At 41.8% G+C, this 20,691-nt stretch overlaps 2 protein-coding genes across 4 annotated transcripts in view; both read right to left on the minus strand.

Annotated features, from left to right (window-relative positions):
* Nucleotides 1–6,759, minus strand: part of TEX11 (testis expressed 11) — a 363,973-nt gene extending 357,214 nt beyond the window's left edge. For all 3 annotated transcript variants that reach the window (XR_002805590.2, XM_023634526.2, XM_023634525.2), the window contains exons 1-2: nucleotides 6,584–6,759; nucleotides 5,807–5,864 (exon numbers count right to left, since the gene is read on the minus strand). Coding sequence is in view for 2 of the 3 variants with exons in the window: in XM_023634526.2 (XP_023490294.2) it covers nucleotides 5,807–5,843 (37 nt within the window). In the remaining variant the exon portion in view is untranslated. The remainder of the gene's footprint in view (nucleotides 1–5,806; nucleotides 5,865–6,583) is intronic.
* An 8,087-nt stretch (nucleotides 6,760–14,846) lies between these two features.
* On the minus strand, nucleotides 14,847–20,411 carry SLC7A3 (solute carrier family 7 member 3). Its single transcript, XM_001491455.5, has 12 exons — nucleotides 20,021–20,411; nucleotides 18,608–19,007; nucleotides 18,120–18,278; nucleotides 17,749–17,926; nucleotides 17,440–17,552; nucleotides 17,092–17,314; nucleotides 16,778–16,917; nucleotides 16,576–16,678; nucleotides 16,165–16,331; nucleotides 15,814–15,980; nucleotides 15,362–15,470; nucleotides 14,847–15,226 (listed from the first exon to the last, which is right to left on the minus strand). Exons 2-12 carry the CDS (start codon nucleotides 18,975–18,977, stop codon nucleotides 15,096–15,098), a joined length of 1,860 nt encoding a protein of 619 aa, XP_001491505.1. The 5' UTR covers nucleotides 18,978–19,007; nucleotides 20,021–20,411; the 3' UTR covers nucleotides 14,847–15,095.
* Nucleotides 20,412–20,691: the final 280 nt, after the last annotated feature.

Below are 20,691 nucleotides of genomic sequence, written 5' to 3' on the forward strand. Positions count from 1 at the left end.
AAACAAATACAATCCTTAGCTACATCAGTATCTAAAGAAAATGATGATCATTCCTCAATCTAAAGAGAAAGATTAGCTTGTGCTGCTCATATCAAACCTAGAGAATTGTGTTCTGTTCTGGGTACCACACTTTAAGGAATAACATGAAAAGAATAGAGCATGTTCAGAGGATAGCACATAAAAGGATGAGGGGACTAGAAACCATGTAATATGAGGAATGACTGAATGAACTGAGAACGCTTAATCTGAAGAAGAGACTTCCCAGGGGACACAGTATCTTCAAATAGTCAAAGAGCTGGCATGCACAAAAGGAGTTAACACTTATTCAGCCCCAATGGGTATAACTTAGACCAATTTCTATTCCTTCTTGGCTTTGAAATTGATTGGAATTGTCAGTACAAAAAGATGGATGAAACCTGACAAGGACAACACAAAGAAGGAAAACTATAGGCCAATATCACTGATGAACATAGATGCAAAAATTCTCAACAAAATTTTGGCAAACCGAATACAGCAATACATTAAAAAGATTATACACCATGATCAAGTGGGATGTATACCAGGGACACAGGGATGGTTCAACATCCGCAAGTCAATCAATGTGATAGACTACATTAACAAAATGAGAAACAAAAACCACATGATCATCTCAATAGATGCAGAGAAAGCATTTGAAAAGATCCAACATCCATTTATGATAAAAATTCTCAATAAAATGGGGATAGAAGGAAAGTACCTCAACATAATAAAGGCCATATATGACAAACCCACAGCCAACACCATACTCAATGGGCAAAAACTGAAAGCCATCCCTCTGAGAACAAGAACAAGACAAGGGTGCCCACTCTCACCACTCTTATTCAACATAGTACTGGAGGTGTTGGCCAGAGCAACTTGGCAGGAAAAAGAAATAAAAGGAATCCAAATAGGCAACGAAGAAGTGAAAGTCTCGCTGTTTGCAGACACATGATCTTATATACAGAAACCCCCAAAGAATCCATAGGAAAACTATTAGAAATAATCAACAGCTACAGCAAAGTTGTTGGGTATAAAATCAACATACATAAATCAGTAGCATTTCTATACTCTAATAACGAACCAACAGAAAAAGAACTCAAGAACTCAATCCCATTCACAATCACAACAAAAAGAATAAAACACCTTGGGGTAAATTTAACCAAGGAAGTGAAAGACCTATACAACGAAAACTACAAGACTTTCCTGAAAGAAATTGATGACGATGTAAAGAGATGGAAAGACATTCCATGCACATGGATTGGAAGAATAAACATAGTTAAAATGTCCATACTACCTAAAGCAATCTACAGATTCAACGCTATCCCAATCAGAATTCCAATGACATTCTTTACAGAAATTGAACAAAGAATCCTAAAATTCATATGGGGCAACAAAAGACCCCGAACTGCTAAAGCAATCCTGAGAAAGAAGAACAAAGCTGGAGGCATCACAATCCCTGACTTCAAAGCATACTACAAAGCTACAGTAATCAAAACAGCATGGCACTGGTACAAAAACAGGTGCACAGATCAATGCAACAGAATTGAAAGCCCAGAAATAAAACCACACATCTATGGACAACTAATCTTTGACAAAGGAGCTGAGGGCCTACAATGGAGAAAAGAAAGTCTCTTCAACAAATGGTGCTGGGAAAACTGGACAGCCACATGTAAAAGAATGAAAATTGACCATTCTTTTTCACCATTCACCAAAATAAACTCAAAATGGATCAAAGACCTAAAGATTAGGCCTGAAACAATAAGTCTTCTGGAAGAGAATATAGGCAGTACACTCCTTGACATCAGTATCAAGAGAATCTTTTCAGACACCATAACTCCTCAGATGAGGGAAACAATAGAAAGAATAAACAAATGGGACTTCATCAGACTAAAGAGCTTCTTCAAGGCAAGGGAAAACAGGATTGAAACAAAAAAACAACCCACTAGTTGGGAAAAAATATTTACAAGTTATTTATCTGACAAAGGGTTAATCTCCATAATATACAAAGAACTCACACAGCTCAACAACAAAAAATCAAACAACCCGATCAAAAACTGGGCAGGGGACATGAACAGACATTTCTCCAAAGAAGATAGACGGATGGCCAACAGACACATGAAAAGATGCTCATCATCACTAATCATCAGGGAAATGCAAATCAAAACTACACTAACATATCACCTTACACCTGTTAGAATGGCAAAAATTTCCAAAACAAAAAGTGACAAATGTTGGAGAGGTTGGGGAGAAAAAGGAACCCTCATACACTGCTGGTGGGAATGCAAACTGGTACAGCCACTATGGAGAACAGTATGGAGATTTCTCAAAAAGTTAAAAATAGAAATACCTTATGACCCAGCCATCCCACTACTGGGTATCTATCCAAAGAACTTGAAATCAGCAATTCCAAAAGTCCCATGCACCCCTATGTTCATCGCAGCAATATTTACAATAGCCAAGATGTGGAAGCAACCTAAGTGCCCATCAACGGATGATTGGATAAAGAAGATATGGTCTATATATACAATGGAATACTACTCAGCCATAAAAAGGACAAAATCATCCCATTCACAACAACATGGATGGACCTTGAGGGTATTATGTTAAGTGAAATAAGCCAGACAGAGAAAGACGAACTCTGTATGACTCCACTTAAACATAGAGACAAAGAAAACTGATTGGTGGTTACCAGGGGAAAGGGGGGGTTGGGGGTGGGCACAAAGGGTGAAGTGGTGCACCTACAACATGACTAACAATAATGTACAACTGAAATTTCGCAAGGTTGTAAACTGTCATAATCTTAATTCTCCCTAAGAAGAAAATGAGCTGGAATCATCGTATGACCTTTTATTGTCCATTTTCACAAAACTTGACTAAAGAAGTTATGTGTACAGAAAACTCAAATGGCCAATAAATCTATGAAAATACACTAAACTTTACTAGTTATCAGGGAAATGTAAGATGATAACATTACAGAAAATGAGACTGGCTGAGGGGTATATGGGAACTCTCTCTGCACTATCTTTGCAACTTTTCTATAAATCAAAAATTATGCCAAAATAAAACATTAATTAAAAACAACAGTACCTTTCAAACCTACAAATTTTTTTAAGTCTGATAATATCAAATATTAGCAAGGATATACGGAAAAGAGAAAGGGAGAAGGAGTATAAATTGTTAAAACTACTTTGGACAGCAATTTGGCAATATTTATAAAGTTAAAGATGCTCATAGCTTTTGACCCAGCAGTTCCACTCCTAAATGTGTACCCTGGAACAGCGCTGCCACAATGGGGTAGCCACTAGCCACATGTGACTTCTGAGCACTTGAAATGTGGCGAGTCCAAAATGAGACATGCTTTAAGTATAAAATACATACTGGACTTCAAACACTTTCTAAGAAACAAAAAAGAATGTAAAATATCTCTAATAATTTTTATATTGATTACATGTTGAAATGGTAACATCTTGGATATACTAAGCTAAATCATTTGTATTGTTAAAATTAATTTCGTCTGTTTAACTTTTTTTAATGTGGTTACTAGAAAATATAAAATTATAATATATATAATAAAACATAAATATATTTATTTTTATTTATATTTGTTTATATTTATATATAAATATATAAAGTATTAAATATACAAGTATATTTAATATATAATATATTCTATTACATATTATATAAAATACGTAATATAAATATTATACAATATTATGTAATATAAAATAGTATATTATATATTAAATATATATATTTACTTATATTTACAATAAAAATATAAATATAAAATATAAAAACATAGTGTGTTTGCACTGTTTCAGTGGGACAGCACTGCCCTATAGCCTCAACCACTAGTGCTCAAGAAATAAATCAATTTAGTGGGTCATAACCAGCATGTTTTGATAAAAAAGCATAGAATAGAAAATATCATTGTGCACTGCATGTAATAAGCATAAAACTGTTTCAAACGTTTGATACAGTGTGTATGTACTGGAGGTGATATAAAATATATTTCCTTGCCATGGGTGGTAGTCAAAAATGTTTGAAAGCTCCTGCCAAGCTCTCGGAAACACAATGTTCATTGTAGTGCTGGTAGTGCCGTTGTTTGTAATAGCAGATATTTGAAACAACTCATATATCCAACAAAAGGAGATTGGATAAACAAATTGTGGTACACTTCTAGTCAATGTAATACTACTAATCAGCAGTGGAAATAAATGAATTAGAGCTAAAATATCCAAATGGGTAAATAACCAAAACATAATGCTGAGCAAAAAAAGACAAGTTACAGAAAAAAAATCATACAAAATGATACAATTTATGTAAAATTTTCAAAGATGACAAACTGTTAAGATTCAACAAACTTAGTGGTAGGTATACAGGTATTCATTATATTACTTTCTATACTTTTCTGTGTGCTTCAAATATTTATGTAAATAAAAGGTCTCAAATACCATATGCTTAAAAGTCATAATCCCTAATCCATGTTTTTATCTGTAAGATACTACATCCTAAACTAAAACTTAAGGTAGGAAGCAGTGAGCTTTGTTGCTGTTGGTTTTTTCTTTTTTTTTTACAGATTGGCCCTGAGCTAACATCTGTTGCCAGTCTTTTTTATTTGTTCTTCTTCTTCTCCCCAAAGCCCCCCAGTACATAGCTGTATATTCTAGTTGTGAGTGCCTCTGGTTGTGGCATGTGGGATCCCGCCTCCCTGTGGCCTGATGAGCGGTGCCACGGCCGCGCCCAGAATCTGAACCCTGGAAACTCTGGGTCGCTGAAGCAGAGCGCGTGAACTTAACCACTCCGCCACCGGGCCAAGCCCTGTTGCTGTTGTTTTAAAATGACAAGAATTAACAAAATATTGACCTCAATTTTTTTAAATCATGGATTTTTAGCCGCCCTGGCTACACATATTTCATTATTATATGAATAATATGAAATATATATGAATGTGAATATATCATAGGTCTAATCATGTCCCCAGAAAAAAGGAAATACCATAAACGCTCCCATATCTGGCAGGGTTGAGGAATCTCTTGTTCTGGTCCAACTGCTTTTGTTTATTAAGAATTCCCATAAATACTAAACAGGGATTACCACTTTTCAAAAGAATTAAGATACAATAAAATGCACTTAAACCTGACACTACACAGGATATAATTTATTTTTCACTGACGATTATGGAAAGGCACTCCAGGATCTTGCAGAAATTTTTTTTTTTTTTACTTCATAAATAATATTTATTTGGTAAATCCATACATACAGAATATCTAATTTCCTGACAGTATACTGAATAAATGAAGTTTCGTTGTCAGTATCTTTTGAACTGGAAGCTAGCAGGTAGCACAGTTTCATTTGCTACTTCAGTCGTCTCAGACAAAAAACTCGGAAAGTATGTCAGAGCCAGACATTGTGCACCATGCAGACTTCTGCATTTTGCTGTTTTATTCTTCCCTTGCAAAAAGGAAGACTCTTGCAGTAATTTTTTTAAGGTACTTTTAACACAGTAGATTTCTATTTCAGATTAAACCAGTGTTATTTTGCATGCCATAAAACTCCTGAGAAAACAAGCTATGAATTGTGAATTCAATTTCCCTACACTAGCTTATAAAAGGGTTCCAGTGTCTTAAACATCTACATTGTTTTTCTGGTACATAAATAAGAAAAAGTTGGAGCTATGGATACTCCAACGAGATAAAATTCGGAAACGAGATACATTTAGAAGATTTTAGATAAGGCAGCAAACAGTTTGACATTTTCTTTACTACCACGTAAAGCTATATACCTTTAAAGTCCATGAAACGAAAATCAACATCGTCCATTTTTAAAGCCCTGGCTCAAGCCTATGAAATAAAAAAAAAAATATTTTAATATTCCGTCCTTTATCCTCCAGCTCCTCAATAAATTTCTTTTCAGCGAAATTTTTCCAGGTATTTGTTATCCAAAAGAAAAAAGTGCCGAGGAAATTTTAAAACACAGAAAAAGTGGTTAAGGAGGGGTGGGGCCAGGCTGTCAGACGACAGGAGTCGGGCCTGGAGTAAATTTTTATCCCAAATCTTTTCTTACCATAATCCGCCTGGCAACCCGGAAACCAAGGCTCAGGGTACCCTGTGATTGGCCTGGCTGGTACTCGTTGCCTCCTCCTAATTGGTTCAAAATCCTTCTTCCCACCGCCCATACGTGCAAAGCATCCAATCACTCACCGTCCTTTTTCCCGCTCTCACAGACCCAGCTAGCGCCTCCAGCTGCCCGCCCCCAGCAGTCACCAACCATACGGCTTCAACGGAATTTAGGTCCTTCACAACCAAACTACAATAACTACTATCTCCCGCTTTCAGTGGCCCCGCACGCTCCCCATACTGCGTTCAAGTCAAAAAATCCTGCCTCTGCCCATCTTCCTTCACCTGAGAGGCAGCTACAGCAGCTCTGTAGTTCAAAATCATTGCCGCAGGGCCACTCTAAAAAGTGTTGACCTAATGGCCGCATCTTCTTGCTAGTTAGAAACCACTCAACCAACCTGTACCTGACCCTCTAGCCCTATCCTACCTACTAAATCACTCACCTCAGCCGGGACCGCCAACGCGCAACAGGGCAGTCTCCACAAACTGGATCCAAGGTGCCCGTCGACGCTCGGGAAGCTCCTCCCCCTATAGTGACGTCAACAAAAGGCCACTCCCTATTGGCCTTTACTCTCTACGGCAGAGCTTACGCCTTGACGCGCAGTCTAGGCCTGCGGCCCTGGGGATGCAGTTCAGAGAGTAAGGAATTATGATGTAATACCAGAAGCAGACTACAGTTATTGAGGGAAGAAGAGTGCAGACGACCGTGGTTACGGGAAAGAGGAGAGCAGGCCTTCAAAAGGAAGAACAGGGATGGAGGGACCAGGGAGGGGAAAGGGGAGAGAAGAGGAAGGAAGGACAAAGGGAAGGAAGGGAAAGTAAACAACGTTGCCCACTGTTTAATCAAGAGCGGCAACGGTCAGAAATATCAGAAATTGAGGAGACTGAAAAACCCTGTAGTTCCAAGACGTGTTTCTGCTGCCCTGCCCTTGTCAAACCTGAAGGAAACTGACTCCTCTGCAGGCTCACAGCGAGGGCAGGGGTCCCACCCATCTCCAAACAAATGGTTTTAGGGGTGGGGGCGGAATATATAGTAACATGTTTGATTCCAGCTGAATCTATAGGTGATGCTTGCAACCAAGGACTTGGCCTCTACTTAAACCTCCATTCAGAGACAACAGTGTTAAGGCATGATGCCTCCAAATTTGGAGAAGAACCCAAAATCAAACCATTAACAAGCCTCCCACTTCTTCCCTCACATACCCCTCTTTTAAGCCTTATGCACTTCAGTCAAGCCAGACAGGGAGCTGGCTAACACGAAGAAGAAGAGAGATTGTGGCTTCAATTCTGGGAACATTAACAGTTCCCTTCTGACCCTAAGACTCTCAGAGTCAGTCAATATTTATCATGGAAAAGACAGGGTTTCTAAAAAAAAATTTCTTTTCCCTCTTCAAAATTCTCTGCATCTAGATCACATCGAGTGAAGAAAAAAGGGAAAAGAAAGTACTGCGATGAACTCCTCTTCTTTTGCATCCTGCAATTTGGTATTCATTTCACAATCCTAGATTGCTAAATTAGGGAAAGAAGTCTGGTGGAAAAGGGCAGTAGAGCATCCCATAGCTGACTGAATCCTGTTGCGCCGCATACTGTGTGACCTGGTGCTAGCTACTTACAATCTCAGGGCCTCAATTTCCTCATCTGTAAAATGGGAATAAAAGTAGTTCTAGGCTTCTGGTTCAATAGAATATTGTGCATAAGTCATCTACAACAGTGGCTGGCGTACAGTACATACTTAACAAATGTTAGTTCCCATTATTGTTCCCCACTTTCTGGCTGGCAAACTAAAGGCTCCCAATTTCCATCATCCCACCCAGGCACCTGGCTCTACCATAACTTCTTCATTCACGGATGAACAGATGAATGAACAGGGTGATAATTAGACCTAGCTCTCAAGCCTACAGTGGTCTTTTCACACGCATCTTAGAGCTCTTAATGATTAATAATGTCTGTAGCAGAATTGATGTTATATTGTCCAAGATTATATAAGGCATACAGAATCAAATGACTCTATTGACTAATACTGACTGTAAATATGACTCCAAAGTCAGAGCTACTGAGTAGGCACCACTGCATTGAAAGGGCCAGTGAATAAAGGAAAAAATACAGAAAGAGTGAAAACCCTTATGTTGTATGGGTATCGCCAATATTTTTGTTTTTGGTCTAGATGGCCTCCCTAGATGTTATAAGGAAGAGAGAATTAAAAGAGATAGAAAAAAGGTAAAAGAGAGAAGAGGAAAAGGGATAATAAAAGAAGCAGGTGCATCTTGAGGAGGATATGCAAGAGTGAGTAGTAAAATGCCATTAAGTGACACTCAACATGCTGTAGATTATCTTCCCTTACCGTTTCATAAACTATAAATTTCCTGCTCCTACCTTTTAACAAATTGATGCAAAAATGGTGAAATAGATAGTACATAAGGCTGGTGAACAGCTTGGACTCTAATGAGAGCTTATTAAGACTCTCATTAATAGAGTGGATTAAAAGAGAGTAAGCAACCAAGAATGCAAATTACTTAATAAGGTAGCATTATATCTTGTTAAAAGAAGAAAAACACTTTCAGCATAAATATGCAATTATAGTCAGGAAAATTATAAAAACAAAAGTAATAATGGAGTAAGGGACAGGGGCTTGTTCTACAAGATATTAAAACTACCGTAAATAAAATTGTGTGGTAATTGTGCAGACAGATAAATGGAGCAAAATAGAGTCCAGAAACAGACCCAAATGTACAGAGAAATGATTCAAATCAGTGGGGAAAGGGATTATTCACGCAAAAGCATTGAAACAACAGAATATTCATTTAAAAAAATAAAGCTAGATCCCTGCCTCACTTCATATACCAAAATAAAGTCTGGATTAATCAAAGATTAAATTGAATCATAAAATTTCTAAAAGAAAATATGAGTGAACATTTTATAAACACAATGGCAAGATCTAAACACGATCTGAAAACCAGAATCAAAAAGGAAAAATAATGATAGGTTTTACAACATAAAAATTAAAATCTTCTGAATGGCACTATAAGTAAGGTTGAAAGACAAATCACAGACTAGAAAGAGGTTTCTTCCAACATATGTGACACATAAAGAGTTAACAAAAAGAGCTCTTAAAATTAAAAAGAAAAAGACAAATACTCTAGCAAATAAATCAGCAAAGAACATGATCAGACAATTTACACAGGAAGAAACATAGCCAATAAAGACATGAAAAGATATCCAACCTCATCAGTATCAAAGAAATGCAAATTAAAGCAAGGTAAATTTTTTTCATTTATCTGATTGGCAAAGGTTAAAAAGATCAACAAAACCTCAAGTTGGCAAGATACACAAAACAGGTACTCTTGTGCACTGTTGGTAGGAGTACAAATTATTGCAACTTTTCTGGAGGGCAGTTTGGCAATATGTATCAAAATCTTCAATGTGTGTACCCTGTTACCTGACAATTCCTCTTCTAGGAATTTTTCTAAAGGAAAAGTTGGAAAGATTTGCAAAGACAGATTAACAGAAACATTCACTGAAGCATTGTAAACCACTTAAATGTTCACCTAGTCAAATGTGGACTAGTTATGCAACTTAGGGTACATTGGTACCAGATAGTGGAATACTCAGACAGCCTTTAAAAACATTGCTGTGAAAACAACCTAAAGGTATAAAGCTAGGGAAATGCCTATATCCTACTCCTGCGTTTAAACAAGACAAAAGTTAGCAACTACTCAAAAAGATGTAATTATATAGATTTGAGTGACTAAAAAACACTTAGGATGGTTTCCACCTAGGTATGAATAGGGAGAGGCATAAGCAGCTACAGGGGCCAACTAATCCCACTAATATGTAAATTATCAAAAAAAAAAGAAAGAAAAAACTTTACACAGAAGGTATACACTTATATAAAATTGTACGCATATTTGAAAAACATGTCTGGAAGAATATTTACCAACATAGTGCCAATGTTTATCTTTGAGTGGTAGGATTTGGGAGAAACTTCACTTTCTTCTTTCTATTTTTCAGTTTTTCGGTTTCCTACAGTGAACACATTTTTATCATTAGGAGAAAAAAAAAGCTATTTTCATTAAAAAAAAAAAAAAGTCCACAGGAAGATGAGGGAGTTTTTATCTGATGGGCATGTGTTTTCGCAATAAAGTAAGAGGCAAAGTCAAAAGCAGAGAGTAGGAGGGAGAGATTTGAAGAATGTGAATAAGGTAAGAAACTGTTGTTTCAGACCACAAGGGAATCAGAGAGAAAAAGAGGATTTCCAGCAGTGTTGGGCCTAGTCAAGGTTGGTGATCATTAACCTGCCCAGTTGTGTGTCTGTCTCCAACAATCCTGAACTACACAGGTGAAAGTATGGAGAAGATATTTGGATTCCTGTGGTTTGGCGAGGGGGGGAGGGGGGGGCGGGCCGGAATACTCTAGAGTATTGCCTAGGGAGGTGAAGATATTTGCAAGAGTGATAATGATAATAAATGCAGGAATTTAAGTGGGATGGGAAAGGGAACAAGCAAAGATCGGAGGAAACTGATAAAAAGAGAGAAAGCATATGTGGGAGGGGGGAGAGTGAATTGGAGGATTCATGAGGTCAAAGAATCGTTGCAGTGGGGTTACTTGAGCAAGTGAGCTGGGTAAGCTTGGGAAGTTGTGCATAGAGAACTTGATGCTTGAATTAGTGATTTCAGGTGTAGATTCTGGCAAAATCTAGGGTATAACCATGGGACTGGGTAGCTGAGGTGTAATTCATTGAACCAAATCACAGAACCACTCTCTCCTTCATATACTGTAATATTTTTATCCACACACTTCTTTCTCTTCAGATGCAGGCCCCAGAATTAATAGCCTTCAAGAGTCTGACGGGAATTTACCTTTCCTGCCTTATTTTTCCACTTCACCCCTTCAAAATCCTAGGCTCTGAGCAAACTGAATTATAAACTTTCACATCTTCTTGCCTTTGTGCACAAGTTTCCCTCCTCTTGTAATCCTCTCCTGCCATTTGTGAAATTACACATTTTACCTATCCTTTAAGCACCAGTTTAAAAGCCTGTGTCTCCATGAACACTTCCCAGAACTCTCTGCCAGAACCCCCCTCATGTGAATTCTCATGGCACTTTGTGCATACCTCTTAGGACACATATTATTTTCTAGTTTGTATCTTTGTACTTATTCGGGCCAATTTTAGCTCTGACTCCTTGAGGAGATTAAGATTAGACCATGCCTAAGGCAATTTTCTACTTCATCTTCAAGCATAGCGTCCTGCGGAGTTTCTTCACTGTGTTGACTACCTAAGTGTTTCCAAAGTATGGGTATGTGATTATTTTAGGTGGTGAATAGCCGAACATTTTTTAATGGTTGGATGTTTATTTTAATGTGTATTAGGAGAATACTTTGTTTTCTATTTTATGATGGTGGTGAAATGTTTTCTTTTACAAAAAAAGTGTAGATAAGCTTAAAAAGTGTTTTTTTTAATAGTACAGGAATTACACCAATAGAGAAAAATTCATGAAGGTTATACTTACCTGTCTGAGGTCTGGGAAACACTGCACTGAATGAAAAAAGACTAGAGAATCAAATCACAGAACTACTCTCTCCCCCATGAATGGTTTGTTTAAACAGTAGTACCAGGATTCATTCGCTCTCTCCATTGACAATCTTCTTTAAGCATATAGTAAATACAAGAATTGCCCATCTTAAAAAAAACACCTCTCTCAACTCCCTCCAGATAATACCCTGAAATGCTGGCCTATTGTCCCTGTGTCCAATTCCTCACCCTCCATTCACACAACCCACTGCAATAATGCTTCCGCCCCCACCATCTGACCTAAAGTTGCTCTTGAAGTGATCAATTACCTACTAACTGACAAAACTAATGAATCCTTTTCTGTCCTTGTCTTATTTAACTTGGCTCTGTAGGCAGCATTTGGCATTGTCAGCTGTTCCTGAAAAGTCCTTTCCTCCCTAGACTTCCACATCACTCTCCTGTTCCTCAGTCTTTCCTTCTGCATCGCCTGCACTGAGTCCCTCCTCCTCTATTTCTATCCCCTAATCTTTTACTATTATGATGACTATAAAAGGGATGAAAAAAGTAAAGTTTGCACTTAGTAAAAAACTGAAAAAGTACAGAAAAGAAACCAGAGGCTAACAGTGTCTTGTATATTTGTCCAGAAAAAAAAATTATGTATAAATACATCTTTTGTTCTTTCACCCAAATGTTCTGCACCTTGGGGTTTTTGTTCCATTTTGTTTTGTTTCTACTTAATAGTCTATCTTTCCATATCACCTCTTGGCACATGTAATTCTATCTCATTTTTTAATGGCTGTATAAGTATTCTACTGAATTAATATAACTTATTTGACGAGTTCCTTGTGATGCACATTAGGTAGCTTGCCAGTTTTACATTATATTATATAACTTTGCAGTAAATATCCTTATATATGCAAATTTTAAAAAATTCCTATGAGTGGAGTTGTCAGATCAAAAGGAATGTTTTTAAGTCTTGTATCATCAAATTACCCTCCACAAGTTACAAAAATGTATATCCCCATCATGCACAAGACTGCCTGTTTACCCTCACTTTCACCAACACCTAGTCATTGAAATTTGTTTTGCCAGTCTGTAAGGTAAGAACTGAGATCTCATGGTTGTTTGATTTGGACTTCTTTAATGAATGAGGGTGAGTACCTTTTCTTATATTTACAACTTTCACTCATTTTTCTATCAGGTTATTCATCTCTTTCCTATTGATTTGTAAGAGATCTTTGTATATAAAGGAAACTATATAATTTGTGCTGCAAGTTTTTTTTCTTCTGTTGATTTTGTCCCAAGATAATCTTTAGCCCCAGATACAGCTTCTATCACATACACATATGTCCTCTGTGTCGATGACTCCTAAATCTAAAACTCTAGCCCAGACCTCTAGCCTAGCTCGAAGTTTCAATTGTTGATTACATATCTTCACCTATATGAAGCGAAACTCCTGTATGCTTATAAACTCAGCTTATCTGGAGCTGAATTCATTTTCCCCAAATATGCTCTTCCTCTTATGCTCTCTATCTTGGCTAATAATTTGATCATTCACCCAGAAATTTCACCCAGAAATCTAAGTCATCCATTTTTTTCTTATCTCCTACATCCACTGACCAAAAACTCTGAAGTATTTTGCCCAAATGACTGCAGTGCCCTCCTAATTACTACTAGCAACCTCACACAGTGGTCAAAGAGCACAGGCTGCAGAGTCAGACAGAACTGGGTTTGTATCCTGGCCCTGACCATTCCAACTTAGGTGACCTAGAGCATATTTCTTATCCAAAACATTTTCGCTCATCTGTAAAAAATAATTATCATAACATCTACTTCATAGGGTTATCGCAAGGACTAAATCAGATTGTGTGGGAGGCTGGCCTGGTGGCATAGCAGTTAAGTTTGTGCACTCCGCTTCAGCAGCCCAGGGTTCGCCAGTTTGGATCCCGGGCACAGACCTATGCACTGCTTATCAAGCCATGCTGTGGCAGGCATCCCACATATAAAATAGAGGAAGATGGGCACAGATGTTAGCTCAGGGCTAATCTTCCTTTAAATAAATAAGTAAATAAAAATTGTATGCACAGTATCTGATATATAATAAATACCCAAAAAGCTATTATCACACTATTCTAGCTTCCCCCACCCTCTTCCAAGCCATCCTTCTTGCTGTTGTCAGACTAACAAATCCAGCCATCCCCCTTGCTTGGAATCCTTCAGTGACTAGCCCCCTCCTTCACACACACATCATTTATAAGATAACATGTGAGTTCCTTAGCAGGGTATACAAGACTATTCATAAGGTCTCTGTTATCTTTCACCACAAACCCATATACGCTACCCTTGAACCACATTAAACTGTACAGCATACCCTCAAATACAATACGCTTTTTCACACTTCCATGGCCTCCCTTCAGTCCACTTCATAATACCTGTTGTTCAAGACTCAGGTCAAGCACATCCTTCTCTGTGCTTCCGTAGCACTCAGCACTTCCCCGTGCCCTGATGCAAATCGTACTGTTTCATGTTTAGCTATTTGTCTTTCTCACTAGATTGTAAGCTCCTTAAGGGCAGGGACTATGTTTTATTCATGTTTGTATCCCCAGTACCCAGCATGGGGCCTAGCATTTTATAGGAGCTCCACATGTTTGTTGAATAAATGGATGAATGAATAGTTCTTGGTCTGAGCAGAGCACTGACCTCTATTCTCTCATTACTTCTGTAGCAGTCAGTATCTATACACATATACAGTCCTTTACCAACCCCTCCTATTGTCTGCCCCTCCTTCCAGCAGTGCCAAACACCCAAGCCTAAATTTCTGTTGCCCAGGCAGTTACAGGAGTCTGGGACTGGTCCAACTAGAAGGGGTAGAACAGAAGACAATGGTTTCAGTGTAGGCCCTGACCAATGCCAGTGTTGAGATCAGAGTCCCAAAGACGAGTGCTGCTATCTACTTATTCAAAACATAACCTTTAGTGTAGCATGGGGAAAACATATCTCAAGATCATTCCTTTAAGTGTGACTAGACTTGATGGCTGCCTACACTACCTTCCTCAAACCCTGAGCCAACAGGAAGCACACACAAGCACAACAGATAACTCGTGGTGACTGGAGCAAACAAAGGACATTTATCTGAAGCTCTCCACACTGAAAGTCAGGCTCCACATCATCTCAAGCAAGCAAAGAACAGGACATAGTTTCTTTTTCTAGTTTCTTTTAATAATAATGTTTTAAAAGTCAGTGAGCAGCTACAGACACAATTAAAAAGTAGACAAGTTAAAAAAATTAGACAAGAAACAGCAAAGACACATCCTTCACTCCACAATAAATACAGAGCTCTACTAGTGTTCTCCCACCAACATCCCATGGGAGGCCTAGCTCTCTGTGGTCAGGAATCCTCTCCATTATTGTGCAGGGGAACCAGACAGCCTTCAGGTGTGATGATGTCAAATCGAATGTGTACAGGCACCACTGAGATCGAGGTCTACAGTTTTGGCTCTGGATTTGAGTGGGGGTTGATCACTCTTAACCTCTTCCAGGCTGTGCTGGATCCCATAGCCAAAGTAGATAGCAAACCCTAGTGGGGAAAGGTAGCTGTGAGGTTGGGAAATAGCAACCTGTAAAGGCTTAATAGGTCTCCTACTCGAGACCAAGAGAGAAAGAGTTGGGATAGGACACCCAAGAGGCCTACCCTTCCCAAGTAGATACCTACCAATCAGCATCCAGACCCCAAATCGGGCCCAGGTGCCAGCTGTCATCTGCATCATAAGGTAAACATTCACAAAGATGCTCACTAGTGGGAGGAGAGGCAAAGCAGGTACCTGGGAACAAATCAAATCCTTCTTTGTACATAGCACAAGGTGACCTGGAAAGAGATCCCTAACCCACTCAAGCCAGGAAAGGGAAGAGTCCAACTCCTACTCACACTGTGTATTTCAGTACCCACTCATTTAGTGTACCTCATATGGGACTCAAGAATACAGAGTTTGGGGAAATGGAACTGGAAAGGAACTAGGGAGGATCAGAGAAGTCTTTGGCTTAGGCATCTCCTATATCTTTCCTTTCTTGCGCAATTAAAGAATATCTATGCACTCTATTAGACTGCAGGTATCTGGAGCCTATTCTTCCAAGATGGGTTGGTGGGCAGAAAGAGAGGTCATTTACCTTAAAGTGAAGGGGAGCAGAGCTCTGTGGCTGTCTCCAAATGACCCCAGTGATCCCAGTAATGAGCATCAGGAGCAGCACAACCACTGCAATCCACACTGGGTCTCCAAAAAGCAGTGGAATTGGCCAGTGGGCCAGCACCAGGCAAAGGACAGTCAGCAGTAGAGCTTTAAGAGTCAAGTAGAGAAACATCAAAACCAACTCGAGCCCAACATGTTAAGATGTTAAAGCACCCCATTCCAAGGAAGGTGACCCTCTCTCTAGTTCTTCCTCAGCCACCCAATGCCACACGCTCCTTCCCCCTATCATGCTGACCTCATAGCCACCCCAGAGAAAAATTCCACTGCTTACCAAGAAGTGAGGAACAAATATAGACAACTTGGCCAGAGAGTGGAGTGGGGATGGAGCTGAGTGGACAAAATAGTCCCTGGAGGGTTAGCTTCTCCCCTTCAGGTAGCTTCTCCTCCTGCAGCTCCACTTCATCTTCCTCATTCTTCATCTCCTGGTCAGGCTGATACCTGAGGCAAGAGTAAGAAGGCAGTATTAAGAACAACCCTTAACCACTCTACCATCTTCATCCAGGCAGTTTAACCTTCCTCATCAGGGTAGGGTAGAAGCTCTTTTTGGCCGGGAGGGATATCCATATTCCTCAAGGAGAGTCAGGACGAGGAAGGCAGAGGAGGAAGGCGGAGCAGATCCCCATCATTCCTCATCCAAGAATAAAAACCAAAAATCACAGCATGTGCAAAAATAGAGTCTCACCTGAGGATGAGAACACAAATAGCCACCAGGGAGTAAGCAAGCAGGGTCCCAATTGACATGAGATCCACAAGATCAGTGAGTTCAAATAGGAATGCCATGAATGCTGAAAGTGATGGGCACAAAACAAGAAATGAGAGAAGGGAAGAGCAAAGTTAAGGGAGTTGGTGAAACAACTAGGGGAAGTGCAAAGACGATTTTTTACCTGCAATAATGCCAGAGACCACAGTGGCCACGATGGGGGTGTGTGTGCCAGTGTGGATCCGGGCAAGGACACGGAACAGGAGGCCGTCCTCCGCCATGGCGTAGATCACCCGAGGCATGGGAAACATAGAGCCCAAGAGGCTAGAGAGAAGGATGCCCAGAGTGGCATGAGTTGACTGTGATCTCTCTCCCCAACCCTGTGAGATTAAGGAGTTTCCACCTTCTCCTCACAGCCCTTTTAAGGGGTATTCTCTGCTACTGAATGCTTTAACCTGAGACTCTGACATCAGAGGAGAACAAATATTTGACACTGACCTGGTAGAAAGAGCACAGAGGGATCCAATAGCCACAACATAGCGGGCAGGGGCCCATCCAATATGGAGAAATGCCTCAGGCAAGGGGCTCTCAGGTTGAAGCTGGTAGTAAGGCATCATGAGCGTGAGTGCCGAAGAGACACCAAAATACGCCAAAAAGCAGACGAATAGTGAAATCACAATGCCCATGGGGATGGAACGCTGGGGATTCTGGGCCTCTTCCCCTGCAGGAAGGGGCACAAGATTCTGAATCAGGGAAGCAGGTTTGCTCCTCTGCCACTCCCAATCTGCATGCAGCCTGAGCATACACTGTGCCCAAACCCCAGACAGAATGGAATGACTGTGTTACCAGTGGTAGCAATACAGTCGAAACCAACAAATGCATAGAAACAGGTAGCTGCTCCACGGAGAATCCCCTCGAAGCCGAAAGGCACAAATCCTCCAGAGCCCAGAGGGCCCAAGCTAAAGTGGAAGAAGGGATGGAAAAGGGTGTGTTCAGCCAGCTCTGCACCTTTCTCTAAAGCCAAACTACTGAGCTAGATCTTCAACGCCTAGGCTCCCATTCCTCCCCACTCCCAATCCCGAATCCCTCAGCCAGGAGCCCCCTGCTCCCCACCATGTTCCCAGCTCTGCATCTCTTGAAAATGAATCTCCTAACCTATAGGTGTCATTGAGTCCAGCCATGGCCAGTTCGTAGTCCTCTTCTGTGAGCTTCCAGTTGTGCAGGTCCCCCTTAATGAAGCCAGAGACGATGACAAAACCGAGAACCAAAAGGTTCATCCCTGTGAACACCTTGGTAACCAGGGCCGACTCACTAGCCCCCAGAGCCAGCAATCCTGTGGGAAAGAGGCATTCAGGACTCCAAGAAATAATGTCCTCAGTGCAAGCTTTGTTTCCTAGCCTTTATTTACGTGCAGACCGTTCCTTCCCAGCTTCTCTTCTTTCTCACCATTATCACCTCCACCAAGCCCTTCTCAGGCCTAGTCCCTCCTAGCCCATCCCCATCATTATCCCTGTCCCTTGCCTCACCAGTGAGCAACAACACAAGGCCCATAGCAAAGAAGTCTGGATATTCTGCGAGGACACGGGGAACATGCAGTGAGATGCTCCCCTGCAGGGTCTGGGAGATGTGGTTCCCAATTAGGTTGTCAAAAGCTGAGCTCCAGGCCCGGGCCACACTGGCTGTACCTGGTGGAGCAGAGGGAGAAACATGGGGTCAAGTTTCCTCCCTCCTCTCCTCCCTCCCCCATACCAGTCTCACAAGAATCCCTGCTATTTTCACCTATTCTTACTTTTTAAGAACCAAAACCAGTCAATTAAGGAAACCAGGACAGAGTAAGTATAATGAACAATTTCTCCACACCTTCAACCCTCCTAGCCCCCCAACACACACACATTGAGGGATATCGAAGTCCTGTGAATGATGAAGAACACCTCACTTCACCATTCCACCCAGATTTCCTGACTCAAAGCCCCTTCACTGGCTGTGCAGTTCCCTCCCTGCCCCACCATCTCACCGATAACATAGGAGAGGATGAGGTTCCAGCCAGTGGTGAAGGCCCAGAGTTCACCCACAGTGACATAGCTGTAGAGATATGCAGAACCAGAACGGGGAACCCGGGCACCAAACTCCGCATAGCACAGCCCAGCCAACACAGAAGATAGGGCGGCCACCAAAAAGCAGATCACAATGGATGGTCCTGCTTTATCTTTGGCCACCTCACCAGCCAGGACATACACGCCTGCACCCAACGTGCTGCCCACACCCAGGGCCACTAAATCCAAAGTGCTCAGGCATCTGGCAAGGCGAGTCTCAGCCATGCCTGGCTCCAGCGTACGTCTGCGTACCAGCTTTTGACCAAATCTGCGGAGTGCCTGCCACAGCATTCCAGCTGGAATTGAAGAGGATGCTAGGATCTGGTGAAAAACAAGACAAAAGCCCTTCAATAGGGCTCATTATCCCTAAGCTCTGAGAGTGAATTACAATACCCACTCCACCAAGCAAAGGAACCATGGGGGGATGGGGAGGAGGATACTGAAGGGACAAAGGCAAGTCACTTTTCCTCCAACCTCAGTTTCTGCCTATGCAAGTAGGAATAACAATAACTCACAGGTTTGTGGAAGGAGTGATTTCAGAAAAGGCATGTGTGAAAGTCCCCTATAGCACAGTGGCCTGGCACCTAGTAGGGGCTCAGTCGATATTAGTCTCTTCTTTCTCTCGCAGGGAAACTAGAGGATTTATCCTAGACTCCAACCCAGGAACCGTGGAACCTAACCTGTGTCTCTTCCCTGGCCTGTAGCTCCTTGGGAACCAAACAGAACTCAACCCAGGAGGGGCAGCAACTCTGGGGAGAACCTCCTTCTCACACCCAGTATCCATTTTCCTTTTCAGTGCTCGCCCCCAGGGCTACTTAATAAGCATGGTTCCTAGACCGCCTGGAGGGAGGAGGGATCGACCTCCGCTGCAGATCAGAAGTGAACACCGACTCAATTCCATCCCTCCTCACCAAGCCCACACAGCGTAACTGGGGTGCAGCCGTCGCCCAGGGCAGTAAGCAAATGTTCCCCCACTTCCTCCCGCCTCGCTAGGCTGACCAGCAAGCATCAACAGTGAGGCGGGGCTTCCACATCTGAAGATTTGGAGACGCGCCCCGAAAGGGGCCCCAGAGCAGCCCGACATGGCTCGCACTGGAGAGGAGGGGTTCCACCTTATGCACCCCCGACTCGGCCCCCAGATTCTTATGCCGTCCTTTGGAAACGGTCTGGGGCTGCGGTGGAGATGGGAGCCTTGGCTCCCGGGGCCGGGGTCTCGCCAGCAACAGGTCACGGCCGCACTGATGCAACTGCATGCCATGGTTGCCAGAGAATCCTAGGTATGCCCGGACCCTCGCCGTCTCCCTCCGACACACGTGTCGGCCCCCAAGGCTTACCAGACAGCTGTTGCGAGCCCAAGCAGTGGAGAGTCTTGGATGGGGTTCGGTGAGGCTGAGTTAAGCCGAGTTGGGTTGGGGCTGCCGAGTTCGGTTGCTCAGGCTTCAAAGCTGCTGCTTGGGGTCGTTGCGCGCCAAGCGCCCCTTATATACACCAGGAGGCGGAGCGGGTAACGTCATGGAATCCCACCCCCAATCCTCCTCCCTACACACAACACACACACACGCACACACACACGCACACACACACACACACACGCCTCAGCTTTGTAAAAGGGATTGCGTACAACACACGCGCGCGCGCGCGCGCGCGCTCCTCAGTTTTGCAAAAGGGATTGCGTGTGGCCTGAGACTGCTTCCCACTTGCAACAGCAAGACCAGCGTGGCAAGGAGCGAAAAATGGGGGAGGGCAGCCTTTTCCCATTCTCCTTGCTTATCGTCAGAGCAGGACAATGAGAGGCTTCCTGGCCAGAGACCCCATGGGATTTTCTACCTTTGTGCCTTGATAGTCAGAACCAGTGATTGGCAGGTGTGGGGGAGGGGAACAAGAGGTGGAGGGGAAAACAGCACAGGGAGTCTTCAACTCACTCTCCCTTAGTCTTGCTTAGCTTTCTTTTCTACATGAGGTTCCCCCACCCCTAAAATCGTTCCCAAAGACCATATCAGATTAT

This window comes from Equus caballus, chromosome X (assembly GCF_041296265.1).
Source record: "Equus caballus isolate H_3958 breed thoroughbred chromosome X, TB-T2T, whole genome shotgun sequence".
Lineage (NCBI taxonomy): Eukaryota > Metazoa > Chordata > Mammalia > Perissodactyla > Equidae > Equus > Equus caballus.

Coding starts and splice junctions, on each gene's coding strand:
- SLC7A3 (XM_001491455.5), bottom strand. CDS start 18,977: ATGCTGTGGCAGGCACTCCGCAGATTTGGTCAAAAGCTGGTACGCAGA. Junction 15,981..16,164: donor TATTTGTTCCTCACTTCTTG/GTAAGCAGTGGA, acceptor TGACTCTTAAAG/CTCTACTGCTGACTGTCCTT. Junction 15,471..15,813: donor CTGCTCCCCTTCACTTTAAG/GTAAATGACCTC, acceptor ATTTGTTCCCAG/GTACCTGCTTTGCCTCTCCT.